At 36.3% G+C, this 21,465-nt stretch overlaps 1 protein-coding gene across 1 annotated transcript in view; it reads left to right on the forward strand.

The window, feature by feature from the left end:
* The window catches only part of brun (trafficking protein particle complex subunit brun), a 69,785-nt gene that overhangs the window by 35,727 nt on the left and 12,593 nt on the right, over positions 1–21,465 (forward strand). Inside the window, 7 exon segments of the mRNA XM_076504910.1 lie at positions 84–210; positions 5,267–5,477; positions 6,196–6,281; positions 6,827–6,976; positions 7,533–7,663; positions 8,158–8,300; positions 19,955–20,213. Of these exon segments, the coding sequence (XP_076361025.1) occupies positions 84–210; positions 5,267–5,477; positions 6,196–6,281; positions 6,827–6,976; positions 7,533–7,663; positions 8,158–8,300; positions 19,955–20,213 (1,107 nt within the window).

A 21,465-nucleotide genomic window follows, 5' to 3' on the forward strand; every position in this document is an offset into this window, starting at 1 on the left:
ACACAACAAGCTTAGCAATTTATTCTTAAAAGTATGTCTTTACAAAATAATGTCACAGCAGTGCATTTGCTTTTCATTTTTAGGGACTTCTTGCTGATGGTATAGCTTTTGAAAGTTTTCCAGCTTGCCTTTCACTTCCTGCTGAATCTGGTCCTTATCCAGTTAACTTGCTTGGAACACCTCGTGGGACAGGAGAGTTACAGATATTAGGTAGGAATTGGATAAAATTTGTAGTATAATACTATGTAATTACAGTTCCTGAATATTATGATAATGTTCATGAGTTTTGTCCATAGACTATAATAGGGTAAGGAATAGTTAAAAGCTGTGTTGAAAGGATTTCAGATATTAAACTAGGATGTGATCATGGTAATGGTTGTTAAAATAAAGTAAAGTTTGTTGGTTTAGGATACATTTACTTTCTTTACATAAAAGAACTTAACATGGTGGTACAATTTTATTAAGGATATTTTTGTTGGTATAAAGAAGTTACAGGTGTTTGGAAGGATTGATTGCATGGGACAACAAAATGTTTGGTACTGCAGTAAAACTTGAGTGATTCAGGGTACTTTGATGTTCTGATTTCAGAAATGTAGCCATAATCTGTTTGTTATCTATATTGTTAATGTAGTATCTTAATATTTGATCAGCATTGTGTGAAATACTAGCAATAAACACAGTACAAGAGATTTATGCTGTGAAATTAAGTTTACTTGGACAGTTTAATAGATAAAAGGCTTACATTTTTGAAAACTTGAAACAATGACTGTATGGAATTGATATAAAATTCATATATGGTTTGTATTTTTGATATACAATTGTAGTATTGGGAATCATGAAACTCTCATGTGGTCAGTTTGCTAGAACATTTGAGAAATTCCTCAACTGAGTGTAAAAGGAGTGGAGTGAGATGCCTCTCATTCACTCAGTTAGTCACTTTGTTTTATTCTATACACATTCAAAACAAAGTCTGGTATTTTCCTTGCATCATATCCATAATATCAAATTTTGCAAAAATTTTTTAAATCTTTCATTCTCTAGTTCTGTAAACATTAATTATTTTATATTTTTTTCGAAAAATTATTTGAAATGCTGGCTTTCTCCAGTTCAAGTAAAGTCCAAAAATGACCCAAACAATTTCTGCTACATCTGTTACAGTTTCATGAAGGAAGCACGTAACAAAAGAGGAAAATGTAGCTAACTACCAATATTTTGGATGTAAAACTGGGGACAAGAAAAACCTTCTGCCCCAGTATTTGTATTATAAAGTTTGAACATCTGGCTTGACACTGGCTGAATAAGGAGAGAGCAAGTATGTCATCTGCAGTGATCCCAAAACCATCTGACTGTTAGTTTTTCATGACTGATGTTTCTGGATATTAAGACAAAACTGAACAAAACATTAAATATCAGATATTAAATATACAATGAAACTAGTGCCTCACTGAAATGGTCTTTCAGTGCCACATCCACTAGGAAACTGGGAAACAGAAGAGTTATCTTGTGAAGGAGACAATAAACCATTTTCATCTCCATCTAGTAATTCTATTCCTGTAGCAGCTCAACATAAACTGCCTCATCTGATCACACAAAAAGAACTAAATGATCTGATTCATGACTTGTCTTTATGAAAGCAACATGGGGAATATGTTGGTTTTTGTTTACAACAATGGAATTTATTATCTACAGGGAAAAAGAGTTTCATCAAAGTCCTGATTCTCAATACAACATTCAAGATACTTTGCATTTCTGTATGGATGTTGATGTGCCAATGGAAGAATTAGGTACTAAACACCATCTTTAAGAACAGAGACTTTTTTATAGACTCATCAAAAGTTAGTCTGAAAGATGTTGCTCATAATTACAGCATTTCACAAAATTCTTCACAAGTCCCAGTTTAATATAAAGTGCAAAAAGAAATACACATTTCAAATTCATTAAAGTTTAGTACCTGATACTTTGTTTTTCTGATATAGAACTCTCTCTCACTTGCTATTCCTTATTTTAAAAATTAATTATACGAACTCAGCTGTTTTAGACACACAGAAAGGGATGAATAAAGACTATAATGGTGTCAGGTGTTTGTCTGACACATTTCTAAAAACCAGAGATGTAAAAATGAAAGGAAGTATCTTGGTTAGGTCACAGATTGAGGAAGTGCTGATGGGTGATAATTTTGAAACAGTACTCAATCAGCAAGAACTTGGTGCCTGGAAATCATTCAAACTGGTTGTCAAAAGTTTCTTAGAAAGTCACAGAGATGAAAACTATGCTGTGGTGATTGATGATGTGTTTGAAAACGACAGGGAAATGTGGTCTAGAATATCACTAAAGATGTACTTCTTACACTCCAACTTAGACTTCTTTCCAAGCAATCTAGATGCAGTGAGTGATGAGCATAGCAGGTCCTCTATTAAGATTTTTATACAATGGAACAATGAGGCCAAGGACTGTAGAATCCTACAATGATGATTGATTATTTTTGGTTCTTACAGTGTGGAACTGAGAACATATGCTAAAGGTGCAACAAGTCAAACAGATATTTTGCAAAAAAAAAAAAAACCCAGTATCAAATGAAAGTTTTGAACATGTACTGAATGGTTTATTAGTACATTATCTTATTATACTCAATGTTTTTTTTTAAAACTGGTATTGTTATGTTGTTAAATTACTTTATTAAATGCAATTTTCAATAAATAAATAGTTATTAAAGAAAAGGTTATTTTCCTGATATATAAAAATATTTATAGAAAATTTATCACAACTCAAAAACTAGTCTTGTTCAGTAATTTACAGCACAATTTATTTAGAATCAATATTTTAAAATCACTATGAAACAAATTTTGTTCTGGTAGCAGTGAAATTGTTTCTTTTGTTGCCCAGTGTTTCTAGTAATCTAGTAATCATTCAGTTTCTGAACAAGCTTTGTGAACTTTATAACGATTAGCTAATACTGCTGATATAGTTGTGTAAAATGTAAAAGGGTTACAGGTGATGGGACAGATTGCCTACTACTGACTGCATCTTAGTCTAGAATAAGTTTAAATGATGTGGAATAATTAAAGATGTAAAAGGATCAGTTACTAAGGATGTTACATAGTACAATAGAGGTTCCCAAAGTTGAATCTGTTATGGAACTGGGGGGGGGATATAAAACATTTAACAAAAATGTAAGTAATTTGTATGGGTGTGGAAAAAGGTACAGGTTAAAAAGGTTAAATAAAACATTTAACAAAATGTAAGTAATTTGTATGGGTGTGGAAAAAGGTAATTTTTCATTTGTATTTGTTGTACTAAAATGTTTTGTCCACACTACGACATGACTTAGTGAAGTGATAGTGTGACAAAATTTCTTAATGCTACTCTATCACGCATTTCAGACAGAAACAATTATGGTGTAGGATTGTCTTGATGTATCTTAGAAGTATGACTGTGAATTGAACGTACAAAGCCGTAACTGCCTCTGGATTCAGGAGATCAGAAAATGCAGTTGTTAGCTCGTTAGCTTGAGGGTTGTTTATTACTCAATTACTAGTTACTTGCTTCACATATAGTATGGTTTTTCAGACTAAAGATACAGTAATATTCTATATGTAAAAACGGCTTGTTTGGGTTGAGAAAATTTTTTACGTAGAGGAGTGAACAATGTTTCGACTTTCTTCAGTCATCATCAGGTCCACAAAGAAAGAAAGAGGTAACTGACCAGAAGCTGATCTCATGTTTGAAAGGGGTTGTGTAACTGAGTGTCGGAATGTAGAGGGCATGCTTAGATGTTTGAATATATAATTTTATATTATTTATTTTATTATTATTTATTATATTATTTTTTAATATAGGTATAAAGGTGTTCCTTTGTATTGGTTTATTTTGGGCTTAAGTTGTCATATAAGTAAGGCTTCTTTAATTTTGCATTTGTTTATGTTTGCTTCTTTGTTTAGTATTTGAGTGTTTTCTATGGTTATGTTGTGTTTATTTGACTTGCAGTGTTCAAACAAGTAGAAAAATGGAAAGACAAAATAAAACAATACTTCAAAGAACACAAACCGTGAAAACATTATATGCACACACTAAACAGAAAGCAAAATCAGCCAACAAAGTAAATATATCTCACTTCAAAATCAAACCATATACTGCTGCATACCATGTATTCCGACATCAGCAGAAAAATAATTAACATTTGGCAAAACTAGTAACAAAATATGGCATTCCAGTTAATACACACAAAACTAAGGTCTATACTATGTAAAACACAACAAACATCACAATTATTTATAAAATACAATGTGATAACTGCCACAACTGAAGTAGAAAAATGGAAACCAGATTTGAAGAACATAAAGTCACCTTCACGTTTTGAACACTCCAAGTCAAATAAACGCAACATAACCATAGAAAACACCCAAATAATAAATAAAGAAACAATCATAAACAAATGCAAAATTAAAGAAGTCTTACTTATACAGCAACTCAAGCCCAAAATAAACCAATACAAAGGAACACCTTTATACCTATATTAATAAATATAATCAAACATCTAAAATTATATATTCAAACATCTAAGCACACCCTCCCCATTTCAAACATGTGGTCAAACATGTGGTCAGCTTCCGGTCAGTTACCTCTTTCTTTCTTTCTGAACCTGTCGATGACCGAAGAAGGTTGAAACGTTGTTCACTCCTCTACGTAAAAAATTTTCTCAACCCAAATGAGCCGTTTTTACATATATATTTCTCTAGAAGTGGGGTTTCTCGACATCACTGATACAGTAGTAATGTTCCTGCATTTTTTTGCCACAAGCGGTTATTGATTGACACAATATTTTGTTATGCATGTAATAAAATTCAATGTAACAGTTTGACATAAAGTAAAAAAAAAAAGCACATTTTAAGTTCAAACTATAGAGAAAATTTGTTGATCGAATTTTCAGTTAAGGAATCAAAAAATAAAAGTACAAGAGATTCATGTGGAAAGTAATGAGCATTTGACTTGGAAGTTTTTTTGTTTGTTTTGCAGTTAAGGGTTAATTTTTTTGTTATGGGAGGGCTAGGAGTAATAAGTAAAAATAAGACAAAAGATTAGTTGTGCATAGTGACTGTTAGATATGAGAGTGTAAAAGTTCAGAATAGGGGAGTATAACTACATTTGACACGGTTAAGAATGAGTAACATTCTGACTTTCTTTTGAAGCTATATACTTTGAGAAAAGATGACATAATGGCATCATTTGTAATATTTCTTGGTAAGCACCAAACAACATTTATTTCCAGGTTACACTACTCACGTCCTTGGAGTGAAGAGTAATTGTCGACTCAGAGATCTGCCTACTATTAAGAAGCCTTTTTACAGCATTGAAGTGTTGCCTGCCTTACCACAGCTTGAGCTAGTCACTTCTCTTCCTAAAGCCAGTACTTTCTCCTCTCTTACTGATTCAAGTCATGTAGTTGTCACTGCTGCTGTTACAATGTTTGCAGGAGAAAGGTATATTAATCTTTTTCTAATGTCATTATCAAATTCAGTTAAGTTAGAATAGTACTGTTAAAGTTCACTAATTCAATAGCTGATATGTAATGTACTAAAAAAGAACCCTATCCAACTAAAGTGTAAACAGCTGTAACTTTTTATCTGACTACTTCCTGAGAATTGTTAGTTTTTAAGTTGTATGATAATAATATGTTTTTTTTTTAAATAAGCATAATACACACAATGATATTGTACAATCAAGAAATGTTGGGATACTGTTGAGTACATAAGACCCTTTTTTTCCTCTCAACAGAATGGTTTTAGTGTCACATAATAGTTTAAAAACAAGAACGAGATAGACACACACACACAGCACACATTATTGTATGTTATCTTTAGAGAAAGTATTATTGGATCTTTTAGAATTTCTAAAGTACAATATTTTTCACTAAAAGGAGAATTTTTGCCATTATACAAATCCGTGGTCACCATTCTAGGACTTCAATTGTAAAGTGTATATCATAGCCATTCTTATCACAAGTATTGTAATAATGTGCATACTAGTCTTTACATAACATTTAGTATTGATATTAAAAATGTTCTTGTAATTAAGTGTTTAAATGTGTTACAAGAGTAAATGTGTTCTTTAGTACACAGATAAGTTTGAAATAATTCATTATTTATGCTTCCATATTGACAGTTACTTATATTGTATAGATATAAATTTGAATTACAGCCAAGAGTCTACAATCACACTTACCAACTCGGGCTGTGAACCTGTGGAGAAAGTAGATATTGGTTTGCACAGTAAACTAGATAAAGGTTAGCTGGGTTCCTATGTTGTTGTTTTTCATCATAAAAATTGTGTTGTTACTTTTATTTGATATTAATGTTGTTTTTTTCATTGTTTCATTCTTTAGCATAAAGCAACCCATGATATGCTAGTCTGAAAGCAGTTGTAATAAGTCAATTTTTATTGTAAACTAATTCATAATTGTAAGAAGTGATGTAATACATAGTTTTATATATTGAGTGATTATTTATCAAAATCATATTCTGTATTAGTTTACTTGCAGGAGCTTACAATGAGATTATTGAAATGAGAGACTTGTAAAAAAAATTTTTAATCAACACATTTGAAAGCATAGTTTTCTTTTAAATGTAAAATTTTAATTTTCCAATTAGCTTATTTTATGTACAAAAGTAACTAATTTGTTTTCATATAGCTGATCAAATGTAACTTTAAAAATTAAACATAATTTCTCTCTTTTATACACATTTGTATTTTTAAGTATTTGATGTATGTACATTAGTTTCATCATTTTGAAAATATAAAGTTATATAAAAAATTAAAAACTTTTGTTCAGCAACTCAGGAAACATTCTTCACTTGGAGCAAAGAAAACTTAGATACTCAGCTTCCAATTCTCCCGGGAAACTCAGCAAGCTTCACACTCTACATCCGTGCCCTGGGAGACTTTGTTTTATCACCCAAAGAACCACTTTCAGACAAATCAGGTTAGCAAAAGTTACCTTTCTTAGGACTTTAACATCTTACTGACAAAGAGATGAATATTAACTATAAGCATCTCTATAAGTGTTCTGTTAAAATTATTTTCATGATGTCCTAATAATTATCCTATAAAATTTCTGGTCTCTTTATAAAAGGTGAATAACAACATGGTTTGAATTAGTTTGCAGCCAAAGGAACATAAATGTCATTCAGTGTTGTTTCTATGCAGGCGTAAATTAGGAATGTTTGTCTGTATTCTGTAGCTTCTGCTTAGGTTTAAGGAGCTAAATATACTTTACACAAAAATTATAGACTGTTATTTGTTGTTGGCTGATACTTGATGATAAACTGGTCTTTTTATTATCAACCAACAGTTGGCAGAAGATATTTTGAACCTGTATTTTATTGTTGTGATGTTGGATTAATTTTTTTTGTTCTATAATGCTTTTAAATTATTCACATACAGGTAGTTTCAATGTTTTTGTTGTGATGAATATCTAAGTATTCTCTTAGTTTTTCATAAGGTACTGTTTCTGTAAATTGTTTTTTGTTTCTTTGTAGAAACTGGATCACCTGCCCATGGGTCCAGTAAAGGTCTGAGCTCCAGAACTTCATCAAACTCCTCACTGTTAGACACACCACAACGTAGAAAAATTTCAAACATTGCAAGCCCAGAACCCTATCCACCTAAAGTATGAATACAGATAGTTCTAATTTTTTTCTATTTATGAAATATGTTTTCACCTGTTTTATACCAACAGGTATTTAAATTTTAAATAAAAAAATGACTTACTGCCTCAGTAATATCCATGTGTGTGTCTGTTTTTTTGTCAGAATTTTTGACCAAATTGTATTTCAAGTTAAATTAAGATTAAAAATTGCATTTAGCCAGTGGTGTTTCAAGGAATTTTTTTTCTTCACAACTCAGTATAATAATATAAGCAGTAGTTCTGGATTGAAAGGAATTTTTAAAATATTGTTATTAAAATATACTTCAAAGAAGTTATCAGACATTTGACATTAATAATATTGTTGCAACAATGAAAAAAATTACAGACATATTGTTTTATATTTTGAATTTTTTTAGTTTAATATTAAAGTTCACAAGCTCAATAGAGCTACTTGAGAAATTGAAAGAAACGTATGTGTTTTTATTCCTTGCTTTATGTTATATGTTCTGCTACAGATAGTTGAAGTATTATTACAACTTCAATACTCTGGTGGTCCGGGAGGCAAGACAGATTACTGTCGACAGTGTGCTATAGCTATCACTGTGGAAGTCATACCTTCAGTTGTGATTACAAAATGGGATGTTCTTCCTGCAGAAGTGTAAGTTTCTCAGTATTGTGTAGATGTGTAATGAAAATAATAATAAAAGACAACCATGTTTCAAGATATTATAACAGTGACCCCAACTTCCTTCCAATCGCAAAATTGCACAGACTGCTTCATACATTAACTTTAAATTACATTGTAAAATGGTACATTTTAATATCTGTATTTTAAAACACACATTTTTCTTTTTTAACCATATTGCAGACTGAATGAAATCTCCATGAAGACTTATAGTGATCTATGGAGAAATATCTTGGAACCACTGGTTTAGAATAGTGTGTTCTTTAATTCTTCTTATAAAAACAGAAAATTTTGGGTGTTTGTTGAGCACTTAGTATGTGTAGATGCTTTTAAAACTTTGGAGGATCTATCCAAAATAATCAATATTAAAGTCATGTAAATTGTATACGTCTTTATTTTTTAAAACAGGCTTATTTTCATTGTTTCTTAGCTTGTAACTGTCTTGGTTTTAAAGTGAAATAAGCTTGTAATTTATGGGTATTTTCAAGATAATGGTAGTGATTGATGAAATATTCTTATCCTACTGGTGTCTTAGCAGTAAGTCTGAAAAATTTCAAGTATTGATATCTGTGATGGGTAAAACATATACAGCCCAACTGTGTAGTTTTGGGTTTAGCAACAAACAAACAAACCAAAAAAATTTTTTTTTCAGTGGTACAAGACAAACATAGTGGTAAATCAGGAGTAAGGTATAATTTATAGTAAACAACATGTTGATGATTTGAATACAAAAAGTACATCAACAGAAAATGAAAACTATACAGCACAAATGAAATAGTCAAAATAGATCTAAATCAAATAAATTTGAATTATCTAATACACACTTTTCATTTGATTGAGAATAGAAAGGCAGATCTACTGCTTACTGTCTAGTGTTAGTAGATATTTAGGAGTTGAAAGGCACATGTATTGCTTACTGCCTGATATTTTTTTAAGAACTAGCATGTCTACTCTAGTGGTTGTGTTAAATTTATCACATCAGATCCCTTACGTGTAAAAATGTCATATTTGAAACCAAATATCTGTTTCTGTGCCCCTCGGTGTGGATTCCTGTACGTGGTGAGGGGACCTCCCAGGGAAGGTTCTGTTCTGTCTGGTTACCTTCTCTGGGATCTAAACATCCACCCACGTGTTTGCCGTGCGTGGCGACCCGTGAAGGGGAGGAGAGGATCCTGGTGGTTGAGGGGTCCAACCCTAACACACCACTTTGGCCTTGAATTCCTGTAGACGGGCGGCCTTTGGGTGGCCCCCCTTGGGTCAGTCGGCTGGTCCACTTGGGCTAGAGTCAACCAAGTACCAGTGTTGGAAGTTCTCAACGGGTGTTGTGGACATTGTGTCTGATGCTGGTATTTGGGTATAGTGCTCACGAAACCCTAGCGTTGCTGCATTGTCCTTGCATGACTTTGCAGTGTATCCCCTCATAGGGCTCCATGGTGGGTGGGGTCAGTGGGAACCGAAATTTTTCTTTTTTCCTATGGATCCTCCTTCAAAAACTTTAAATAAAAAATTAAAAAAAACAGTGGGTAAGCGACCACGTCTTGAAGACTCTGAACAGCAATCTTCAACATCTGTAACACACGTACCTCATTTTCTTATGTTACATTCTCTTTCGGAAAAACCTTTAGGGCAATTGTCCCCCTTTTTTATTCAGAAGGGACGAGAGGGACTTGCTGGCTCTCCAAAGTCAGTAAAGAAGCTTTGATCTGGAGACATATTGGTTGAAACATCCACATCCCAACACAGTGAACTCCTCTTGAATTCAAAGGCAATTGGGGATATACCTGTTGAGGTTACACCTCATGCTACTTTGAATTCTTCATGAGGAGTTATTGTTGAGAGGGATTTGAAGAACATCCCCGAGTCAGAGATTCTTGCTGGTCTCTCCACTCAAGGAGTTTCTGCAGTGAGATGCATCTCCACTTGCAAAGATGGAGTTACACTGCCAACAAATACCCTTGTTTTGACATTTACTTCATCACGTGCACCTGCCACCATCAAGGCAGGTTATCTCATTTGCAGGGTACGGCCACACATTCCAAACCCTCTCCGATGTTTTCAATGTTAGAGATTCGGCCACTCAAAGACATCATGTCGTGGTTCTCTGACATGTGCTCATTGTGGGGGCAAGGACCACAATGCCTGTGAATGTGACCCACATTGCATCAACTGCAATGGTTCTCACCCCTCCTACTTTCGTTCTTGCCCAAAATGGTTGGGGGAAAAAGAGGTGCAACGTTTGAAAACAATACATAACATTAGTTATCCTGAGGCTCAGAAATTGCTGCCCACCACTCCATGTCGGAAATATGCTGCTGCACTTCATTCCACAACTACAGTGGGAGTGCAGACAGATCTCTCTATGCCTCCAAGAGAATCGTTTTCAAAGCAAATGAAAAGCCTTTTGACCTCCATGGTTAAAAAGGTTGATGAATCGACTTCCACACCCATCTCTCTTCCTCCCATACATTCCATCCAACAAACCTCAAGATCCACATCCTTCAGTTTCAAATACAGGCATTTCTTCTGATACATCTTTTTCTCCCACCTCAATAGGCAAAACAATCATTCATTCGCGTCCTCAGTCACTGGAATCCCCTTCCAATAACAAAGACCTGCCCACTCGACCCAGGGCAAGATCCATGGAGGTTGATAGACCTCCTCCGACTGAGGACAGTAAGGAAAAAAGACGTGGTCGTAAACAGAAGGGTTCTCCAGCCACTTCACCTACCCGTCATTAAAAATGGCCACCTTGATACAATGGAACTGTATCAAAACACTCATTGCTTCTTACCATCCTGTTTGTCTTTCCTTACAAGAAACATTTCTTAAACCTGCTGATACAGTCACCATTCAGCAGTTTTCTCAGAAATGACAGGCTGTGTGATGGACGAGTACATGGAAGGGTGACACTCTTGGTTGATCAGCATGTGCCCACCCTGTCTTTGTCACTCAACACAGCCTTGGAGGCTGTAGCCATCCATGTTTCTTTGGGTCATACCATCACTGTTTGCTTTCTCTACCTGTCACCTGAAGAGACATATTGCTCAATCAGACCTTGATGCTCTTCGTTGAACAGATGCTGTCTCCCTTTTCATCTTGGGGAATTTTAATGGGCATCATCCCCTCTGGGGAAGTGCTGTTATTGATAGTAGGAGTCGTTCTGTAGAGCATATGCTTTCTGATCACAACCTTTCTCTTTTCAATACTGGTTCTTCTACTTGTTTTCATGCATCTAGTCAGTCCTTTACCGCTATTGATCTCTCGGTTTGCTCCCCTTCATTATTCTCTCATTTTTCATGGAGGGTTGACAGTAATCCACTAGGCAGTGATCATTTTCCTATCCTTTTAAGAGAGACTGGCCGTGGTCGATGCCACCCTACCCGCGTGCCCCGGTGGAAGCTGGATCAGGCAGACTGGTTCACTTTCACTGCTCTCGCAGAACTTCATCCTGCCATTGTAAATCAGCCATCAATAGACGACTGTGTGGCAGCGGTAACTGCCTGTATTATACAAGCAGCTGCTCAGTGTATTCCTAAAACCTCGACACTTTTTCCACGATATCCTTGTCCCTGGTGGAATTCTGCTTGCCACTTAGCACGGAAGGCTCAAAAACTGGAATGGGATAATTTTCGTAGATATCCCACACTTTCAAACCGTGTCGCTTTCCAACGGGCCCGTGCACATGCTAGGTGGGTAAGACGTCAAAGCCAGAAAGAATCTTGGATTAAGTTCACCACAAACATATCTTCTACCACCAGTTCCAAGATCATATGGGACAGGATTCGAAAGGTTAATGGGCACTACAATTCTGTCCCCCTCTCGATCTTACTCTGTGATGGTCAGGAGGTGGCTGATGTCCGGAGCATCACTGATACTCTAGGTGAAAGCTTTTGCCGGGTATCTAGCACTTCTGCTTGTTCCTCCACCTTGGCAATCATGACTCAGGCAGAGCGTTTACCTCTTTCCTTTTGAACTGACTATTTCTTTGACTATAATTGTCCCTTTACACTGGTGGAACTGAAAATGGCCCTTCATCGGTCTGCCAGTACATCCGTTGGACCTGATGATGTTCATTATGACATGCTGCACCATCTATCTCCTGCTTCTCTTGATGTCCTTCTGATTGTCTTTAACCGGATCTGGCAGGAGAATGTTTTTCCTGATGCCTGGCACCAGGCTATTATTTTACCTTTCTCTAAGCCAGGGAAAGATCCCAAGATTCCTTCAAACTATCGTCCAATTGCTTTGACGAGCTGTCTCTGTAAGACCTTAAAAAGAATGGTAATGCTCGTCTTGTTTGGTTCCTCGAATCAAACAACCTCCTCTTGCCCACCCAGTGTGGGTTCTGACGACAGCACTCCACCACAGACCACCTAATTCATCTTGAAACATCAATCAGAGAAGCCTTTCTCAAACGCCAACATCTTGTATCAATATTCTTTGACATTGAGAAGGCTTATGACACAACATGGAGGTATGGTAATTCAGTGGGCTCTGCTATGGTTTGCTGCGGTTCGGTAGTTGTGCGTAGAATCCCTCTGCAGCTTCTGTGTTCACTGCTGAACTGTATGCCATATCTCTTGCCCTGGATCATATTGCAGCTGATTAGTACTCCAACTGCACTATTTATACTAACTCGCTTAGTTCTATACAGGCCCTGGAATTGCTACACGTTGGCTCACACCTTGTTCTTGCTGATATTCAAAACCGACTGGCCCATTTCTCATTAACTGCTACTTCTATCCAGTTTTTCTGGATACCAGGCCATGTTGTTATTCGCGGGAATGAGCTTGCTGACACAGCAGCTAAATCTATCTGCTCCGGCACTATCACCACTCTGCCTATTCAGTACATGGACTATGGTCTTGTATTCAAGGCTCGGCTTCGTGCCAGCTGGCAGTCCACTTGGAGTGAGCAATGCAACAACAAGCTTTTTCAAATAAAACCCTATATTGGGCTTTGGCCATCTGGCTTCCGTAAAGTTCGGAAGGAGGAAGTTCTTCTAACTAGACTACTCATTGGTCAGTTTTTTAACTCGTCGTTTTCTTTTATCTGGAACTGATGCACCAATGTGTAGTTTGTGTAACACTCAAGTCACTATCAGCCACATTTTACTTTCTTGCCATCGTTACAATTCTCAATGACGGCAATATTTTAAACATGTTTTTTCCCAGGGTTTATCAGTAACATTGGACAGTGTTATTGGTGATGGTGACACTGTCCACCTTGATAAAGTTTTTAGTTTTTTAATGGCCATTAATCTTTTTAATCTCATTTAAGTGTTGCATATTTATTCATTACACCTTTTTAATTGTGGTTCCTTTTTTTACAGTTTCATTCTCTCTAGTTCAATTTGACATTGGAATATGGCCAGAACATTAAATAACTCGACACCAGGACTGGAAAGGCCAACTTCAAGTGACTAATGGTACTGTTTGAACTATTCGTTTGAACTACTCGTTAGTCTTCCTGGCGAGTTGTTATTATACTTTTGCTGCATGTCATTTAACTCTTTTACTACTTTTAGTGCTGGCCATAATGACACATAACCCTGAACCAGGACTGGAAAAACCAACTTCAGGTGACTGACGGTGATTCTTATACTTACCTGTTAGTCTTCCTGGCGGGTTATGATCATTACCATTCTGCTATAGGAAGACCTTTACAACTCTGTAGTTGTTATTATACTGTTTGCTGCATGTCATTTAACACTTTTATTAGTTTACCTTTTAGTACTGGCCATGATGGCACATAATCCGGAACCAGGACTGGAAAGACGAACTTCAGGTGACTGACGGTGGTTCTTATACTTACCTGTTAGTCTTCCTGGCGGGATATGATCATTACCATTCTGCTACAGGAAGTCCTTTACAACTTTGTAGACTGGATGTCAACATTGGTTTTACGCCATTTTCTGTTTTAATTGCTGTTTTTACCTTCATTTACTTTTACAAATTTTACTCCATTTACTTTACTTTTACCTTTTTACTGGACATTTGGCTACTTATTATTACGATTTTGCTATGTGTCTTTTAAAACTTCTATTATTATACATTTTGATAATGGCTGCTATGACACATAACCTGGAACCAGGACTGGAAAGGCCAACTTCAGGTGACTGATGGTGGTTCTTGAACTTACCTGTTAGTCTTCCTGGTGGGTTATGCTCATTACCATTAACAACTTTACAACTACTTTTACTCTGCTTTTCTCTTAACATTGTAGACTAGATGTCAACATTGGTTTTATACTTTTTCTGTTTTTCAATGATGTTTTGTTTTACCTTCATTTCCTTTTATGTATTTTACTACATTTACTTCATTTTTACCTTTTTACCGGACGTTTGGGCGCAGATAGCCTAGCTGCTTTGTGCCATAAGACACTAAATCAATAAATCAATCAACCGTTTCTGTGAGTGTATTTTAAATAAAGGAAATATATGAAGCATATTTGAAACTATCTATATTAAAAATAAATTTGATATGTATCAGTTACTGAAATAAAACTTGCAATTCAACATCCAGTATCTTACCCCTCGGTGTGGATTCTCGTACGTGGTGAGGGGACCTCCCAGGGAAGGTTCTGTTTTTTCAGTTTACCTCCTTTGGAATCTAAACATCCACCAATGTGTTTCCTGTGCATGGTAACCCATGAAGGGGAGGAGAGGATCCTGGTGGTTGAGGGTCCAACCCTAACACACCACTTGGGCCTTGAATTCCTGTAGACAGGTAGCTTTGGGGTGGCCCACCCTTGAGTCAGTTGGCTGGTTCCTTGATGTGTGCTCGTTGCAGTGGAAAAGACCATGATGCCTGTGAGTGTGAAATAGATCCCCATTGCATCAATTCCAATGGCTCTCACCCATCCTACTTTTGTTCTTGCCCTAAATGGTTGGAAGAAAAATAGGTGCAGCGTTTGCAAATGATTCATAACATTACCTATCCTGAGGCTCGAAAATTGCTGTCCACCACCTCATCTTGAATGTATGCTGCTGCACTTCATTCCACAACTACAGTGGGAGAGCAGACAGATCTCCCTGTGCCTTCAAAAGAATCATTATCCAAACAAATGAAAAGTCTTTTGGCCTCCATGGTTAAAAAAGTTGATGAATCAACTTTAACACCTATCTCTGTCCCTTACATCCATTCCAACAAACCCAAAGATCCACATCCTTTGGTTCCATGTACAGGCATTTCCTCGGATACATCTTGTTCTCCCACCCCAGGATGCAAAACAATCATTCGTTCGCGTCCTCAGTCACTGGAATCCACTTCCAACAGCAAAGACCTGCCCAGTTGACCCAGGATCCATGGAGGTCAATAGACCTCCCTCAAATAAGGACAGTAAGGAAAAAAGACTTGGTCATAAACAGAAGGGTTCTCCATCCAATTTGCCTACATGTAAATAAAAGTGGCCACCCTGATACAATGGAACTGTTGAGGTTTACGTTCTAATCTGGATGACATCAAAACACTGATTGCTTCCTAACATCCTGTATGTCTTTCGTTACAGGAAACATTTCTGAAACATGCCGATACAGTCACCTTTCAGCGGTTTTCTTTGTACAGAAATGACAGGCTATGTGATGGACAAGTGCATGGAGGGGTAACACTGTTGGTTGGTGAGCATGTGCCTACCCTGTGTTTGCCAGACACGCCTTTGGAGGTTGTAGCCATCCGTGTTTCCTTAGGTCATACCATCACCGTTTGTTCTCTACCTGTCGCCTGGAGAGACATATGATCAATCAGGCCTTAGTGCTGTCATTGAACAGTTGCTGTCTCCCTTTTTCATCCTGGAGAATTTTGATTAACATCATCCCCTCTGGAGAAGTGCTGTTATTGATAGTAGGAGTCATTCTGCAGAGCATATGCACTCTGATCACAACCTTTCTCTTTTCAATACTGGTTCTTCTACTTGTTTCCATGCACCTAGTCAGTCCTTTACTGCTATTGGTCTCTCAATTTGCTCCCCTTCATTATTCTCCCATTTTTCATGGATGGTTGATCATAATCCATGAGGCAGTGATCATTTTCCTATAATCTTGAGAGAGACTGGCCATGGTCGATGCCACCTAACCCATGTGCTGTGGTGGAAGCTGGATCAGGCAAACTGGCCCTCCTTCACTGCTCTCGCAGAACTTCTTCCACCTTCTTAGCCATCAAGACTCTGGCAGAGCAAGCACCTCTTTCCTTTTGAGCTGATTGTCTCTGTGACTATAATCATCCCTTTACACTGGTGGAACTCAAAATGGACCTTCATCGGTCTGGCAGTACATCGGTTGGACCTGATGATATACATTATGACATGCTGCACCATCTATCTCCTGCTTCTCTAGCTATTCTTTTGATTGTTTTTAACTGGATCTGGCAGAAGAAATTTTCCTGATATCTGGTGCCAGGCTATTGTCTTACCTTTCTCTAAGCCTGGGAAGGATCTCAAGATTCCTTCAAACTACTGTCCATTGCTTTGATGAGCTGTCTCTGTAAGACCTTAGAGAGGATGGTTAATGCTCGTCTTGTTTGGTTCCTTGAATCAACCAACCTCCTTTTGCCCACCCAGTGTGGGTTCCATTGATAGCACTCCACCATGGACTACCTGATTGAATTAAAATGACAACATCTTGTATCAATATTCTTTGGCATTGAGAAGGCTTATGAAAACAAAAATGAGGTATGGCATTTTGCAAGACCTCCATGTATATGGATTACGTGGCCATTTGCCCATTTTTATTAAAAAAATTTTAATGGACAGGAGATTCCTAGTTCGTGTGGGTTCGACACTTTCCCATTCTTTTCTACAGGAACATGGAGACCCTCAGGGCTGTGTTTTGAGTGTCACACTTTTCAGTATAAAAATTAGTGCCATTTACTGAACAACTTCCTCTCACCTGTGCAAACAGGCTTTGCATCAACAACTTTTTCATCTCATGTCAGTTACCGAACATGAAGTGTATTGAGTAACAGCTACAGACTGCCCTCAATCATTTATTGAAGTGGACCACAGCAGGTGGCTTTAATTTCTCTTTCTCTCTAAAACCGTTTGCATGCACATTTGCCTCCAACGGGGTATTCACCATGATCCTGAACTCTGTATTGGTGAAGTTGTGCTGCCTGTGGTCCCTGAGACAAAGTTCTTGGGGCTTATCTTTGACCGTAAGCTAACCTTTATACCACACATCAAGCAGCTATGGGTCAAATGTACAAGAGCACTGAACATCCTCCGTGTTCTCTCTTCCACCACTTGGGGAGGGTATCGATGTTCTGTGCTAAAGATATATTGTGGTCATATTCGATTGAAATTCGACTATGGATCTCTGATCTATGGCTCTACCAGACCATCGGCCTTAAAGATGTTAGACTGTATTCATCATCAAGGACTTTGGCTCTGCACTGGGGCTTTTCACACTTCCCCAGTTCAAAGCTTATACATAGTTTCATGAACCTTCTTTGCTCCTCTGTCATTTGCAACTGTTTTTACTATATGTTTTGAAACTTTGTTCCTTACCAAAACATCCCACCTGGGGTTTTGTTTTCCTTCCTCAGTGGGCCGTACTTTTTCAGAACAGACGATCTGCCATTGCTCCTTTTGGCCTTCATATCCAGGCACTGTTGGATGAATTGGGTCTGTCCTTGGTTAACATTGCTGTATCTACTGTTCAGCCCATCCCACTATTGCTTCTTAAGTCCCCAATTGTGACCTATTTTTAAGTCTTCTGAGAAAAGTAGACACTCCTGATTTGAAATACTGTCTGCTATTTGCTGAACATCTTTCAAACCATCCTTCCATTCCTATTTACACAGATGGTTCAAAATCAGTGGTTGTGCACAGAATCCTCTCTACAGCTTCTATGTTCAATGCTGAACAGTATGCCATTTCTCTTGCCCTAGATCCCATAGAAGCTAGGCAGTACTCAAACTGCACTATTTATACTGACTTGCTTAGTTCTCTACTGGCCCTGGAATCTCTTCAAGTTTGTTTATGCTCTATTCTTGCCAATAATCAAATCGACTGGCCCATTTCTCTTTAACATCTACTTCTATCCAGTTTTTCTGGATACTGGGCCACATTGGTATTCACAGAAATGAGCTCACCGACACCACTGCTAAGTCGATCTGCTCTGGCACTATCACTGCTCTGCCTGTCCCATACAGTTGTCACAGTTTTTTAACTAATCGTTTTCTTTTATCTGGAACTGATGCACCAGTTTGTAGTTTGTGTAACACTCAAATAAAAAAAAGCCACATTTTACTTTCTTGTCGTCGTTACGACTCTCAATGACGGCACCATTTTAAACATGTTCTGTCTCAAGGTTTGTCCATAATGTTAGACAGTGTTGTTGGTGATGGTGATACTGTCCACCTTGGTAATGTTTTTGTTTTTGTAAGACCATTAATCTTATTAATGTCATTTAAGTTTTTAAATTTATACATTACACCTTTTTAATGTAGCATCCTTTTAAAAATCACAGTTCATCTTGTTCAATTTGAAATTAGAAACTGACCGTAACATTTAGTAATTCGAAACCAGGACTGGAATGGCCAACTTCAGGTGACTGACGCTGCTGTTTGAACTGCTCGTTAGTCATCCTGGTGAGTTCTTATTAAAATTTTGCTGCACATCTTTTAAAACCTTTTTTATTACTTTCCTTTTTGAAAATGGCTATAACGTCAAATAACTCAGAACCAGCACTGGAAAGGCCAACTTCAGATGACTGACAATTACAGTTACGTTACAGAAAGTCCTTTACAACTTGAATTACTGTAGTATTTCTCTTAATGTTGTAGACTAGATGTAAACATTGGTTTTATGCTATTTATGTGTTGTTTTTTTTTACTTTGTTTTGTTTTACCTTATTTTTCTTTTGAATTTTACTAAATTTGCTTTAACTTTTTACCAGATGTTTGTTGCAGATAGCCTTGCTGTTTTATGCTATAAAACACTAAATCAACCAACCAATATCTTAAGCAGCAAGGAAAAACAAACAAAGACTAGATATCATATAACCATTACATAAATTAGAATAAGTTTTAAAATTTTTAACTGCATTACAGTATTAAAAACTTGACTTTTATCATACTTTACAAACCTTATGTTTTGCCAACAAGAATAATAAAACATAAAAACTTTGTTGTATATTGTGTAAATAATAAACCTTTTAAAAATATGTACATCTTAAATGCACAGTGTGATTTTAAAATTATTACATTAAGTTTTTTTTAAAAGTATACATGTCAGTCTTAATAACCAAATGACATATGACAGAAAACTTTTCAGCATTTTAATGCTCTCCTTTGGCTTTTGAGCCAAAGCATTCAGCAGATGTATGATATCTGATGCTCACTTCTAAGTATGACAGTTTGTGTTTGTGCTGAAAGAGTTCTACTGTTACATATAGGGGCTAAGAAGAAACCATGGTGTTCTCTAACAGGTGTAAACTGGATGATTTATTCCTTATATACATATTTCTTAGTTTTGGAAATGTTGGACATCAGTTTCATTCTAAGTTGCTGGAGTGGTAATGTTGAAGAACTACACTTCTGGGCTTACCTGAACATTCATATTTTCCACATAGATCAGTCAATATCTGGTATTTTTGCTTTATAAATTGCCATAATTTTGAATTTCCACAGGTCTTCTCACTGTTACCTGGTGTTTGATGTGCTCAATGCCACTTGCCATGAAATGGAGCTGCAGTACACATCTAGTAAGCAAATGCTTATTGAGGCAAATGACACGTGCAGAATACCCATTCCTGTTGAGCGTTGCCCCATTAGTGCTGCATCCTTTCAGGTAGATGAGGAAAAGGTAGGTGGAGATGGAAGAGCAGCTGAGTTAGAGACTGTATGCAAACAGCATCTTGCAAACCTTGTGGACCTACAGTGGCAACTTATATCCTTTGTGATGTACATGTGTTGTTAAACAGTCTAATAAGTGCTTTGTTATACAATCTAGTAATTGTTGTAGTTAGAAAGAAATTTTAAACTTCAATAAAACTTATTTGAATACACATGTTGGGTGATTTGTTTTTTTACTTGTAGAGTGATTGTTCAGGAAATAGTGCAATTGACTTTCATGAATGTCTTATCTGCTGTTCTCACATACAGATTTTTATATATAACTTTTAAATCATAACTTGGGGTGTAGAAATCCAATGGCCTGATGTTAGAACTACTAAAGTTGTTAGTTCAAGTTGCTAGGAATTTCTTGCATATTATCTTCTGACTAGAGAGTTATGTTTACCATGAATGCTTGAAAAATCCATCTCAGTGTATAGTAATCAAAATTTGCAAAAAAAAAATTTTTCATTTACATAATAACACTGAAATGTTTAACATTTGTTGTATACTTATAAATGTTAGGCTAAACCACTATTCCACTGCGAATACAGTGGTAAGTCTATGGATTTACAACACTAAAATCAGGGTTTAAATTTCCCTCAATGGACTCAGCAGATAGTTTGATGTGGCTTTGCTATAAGAAAATATACAATATACAAATATATTAAACTGCTATAAGCCTAATTGCAGACATATACATTACTTATGTATGTGTACAAAATGTCCAGTTAATTAGTTTTGTATTAAAGTTTTACTGGTATGAGATAACAGCTGTCTTTTGGACAAAAAGACTCAAGACTGTCTACCTGGAATTCCAGACAGAAAAATTAGAGGTGTTATGAATATTGACCTGGGTGTTTTGGTTTAGGGGTATGCGTTGAGTGGATGACCTTGCCTGTAGCTTTTGTATTTGTAAATACAGGGTGTTCATAAAGTACTTGTGCAGTTTGAATCTTCAATAACTTATATAGCTATATAAGATATAAACAATCTGTAAAATAAAAGAGGGAATTTATTCAAGATTTAACATATGTTTCAGATACAAACTGAACACAGTTTTGAAATTCTCCATTAATGAAATCAGTCTTCTCAAGTTTTTTCATCTAGTTTTAAATTTAATTTCTGTGAGACACTTTCTTGTTATAACAAGATCCAAATTTTCTTCTGACGGGCCAACGCAGACTTCAGTTCAGTTGGCCAGAGAGCACATTTGACCTTTTCTTCAATTGAAGTATAGTATGGGGTTTATTACCTGGAAAATAAAAGAAACGATTTAGAACAAATGAATCATTAACAAATTTATT

Source organism: Tachypleus tridentatus, chromosome 6, assembly GCF_004210375.1.
Source record: "Tachypleus tridentatus isolate NWPU-2018 chromosome 6, ASM421037v1, whole genome shotgun sequence".
NCBI lineage: Eukaryota > Metazoa > Arthropoda > Merostomata > Xiphosura > Limulidae > Tachypleus > Tachypleus tridentatus.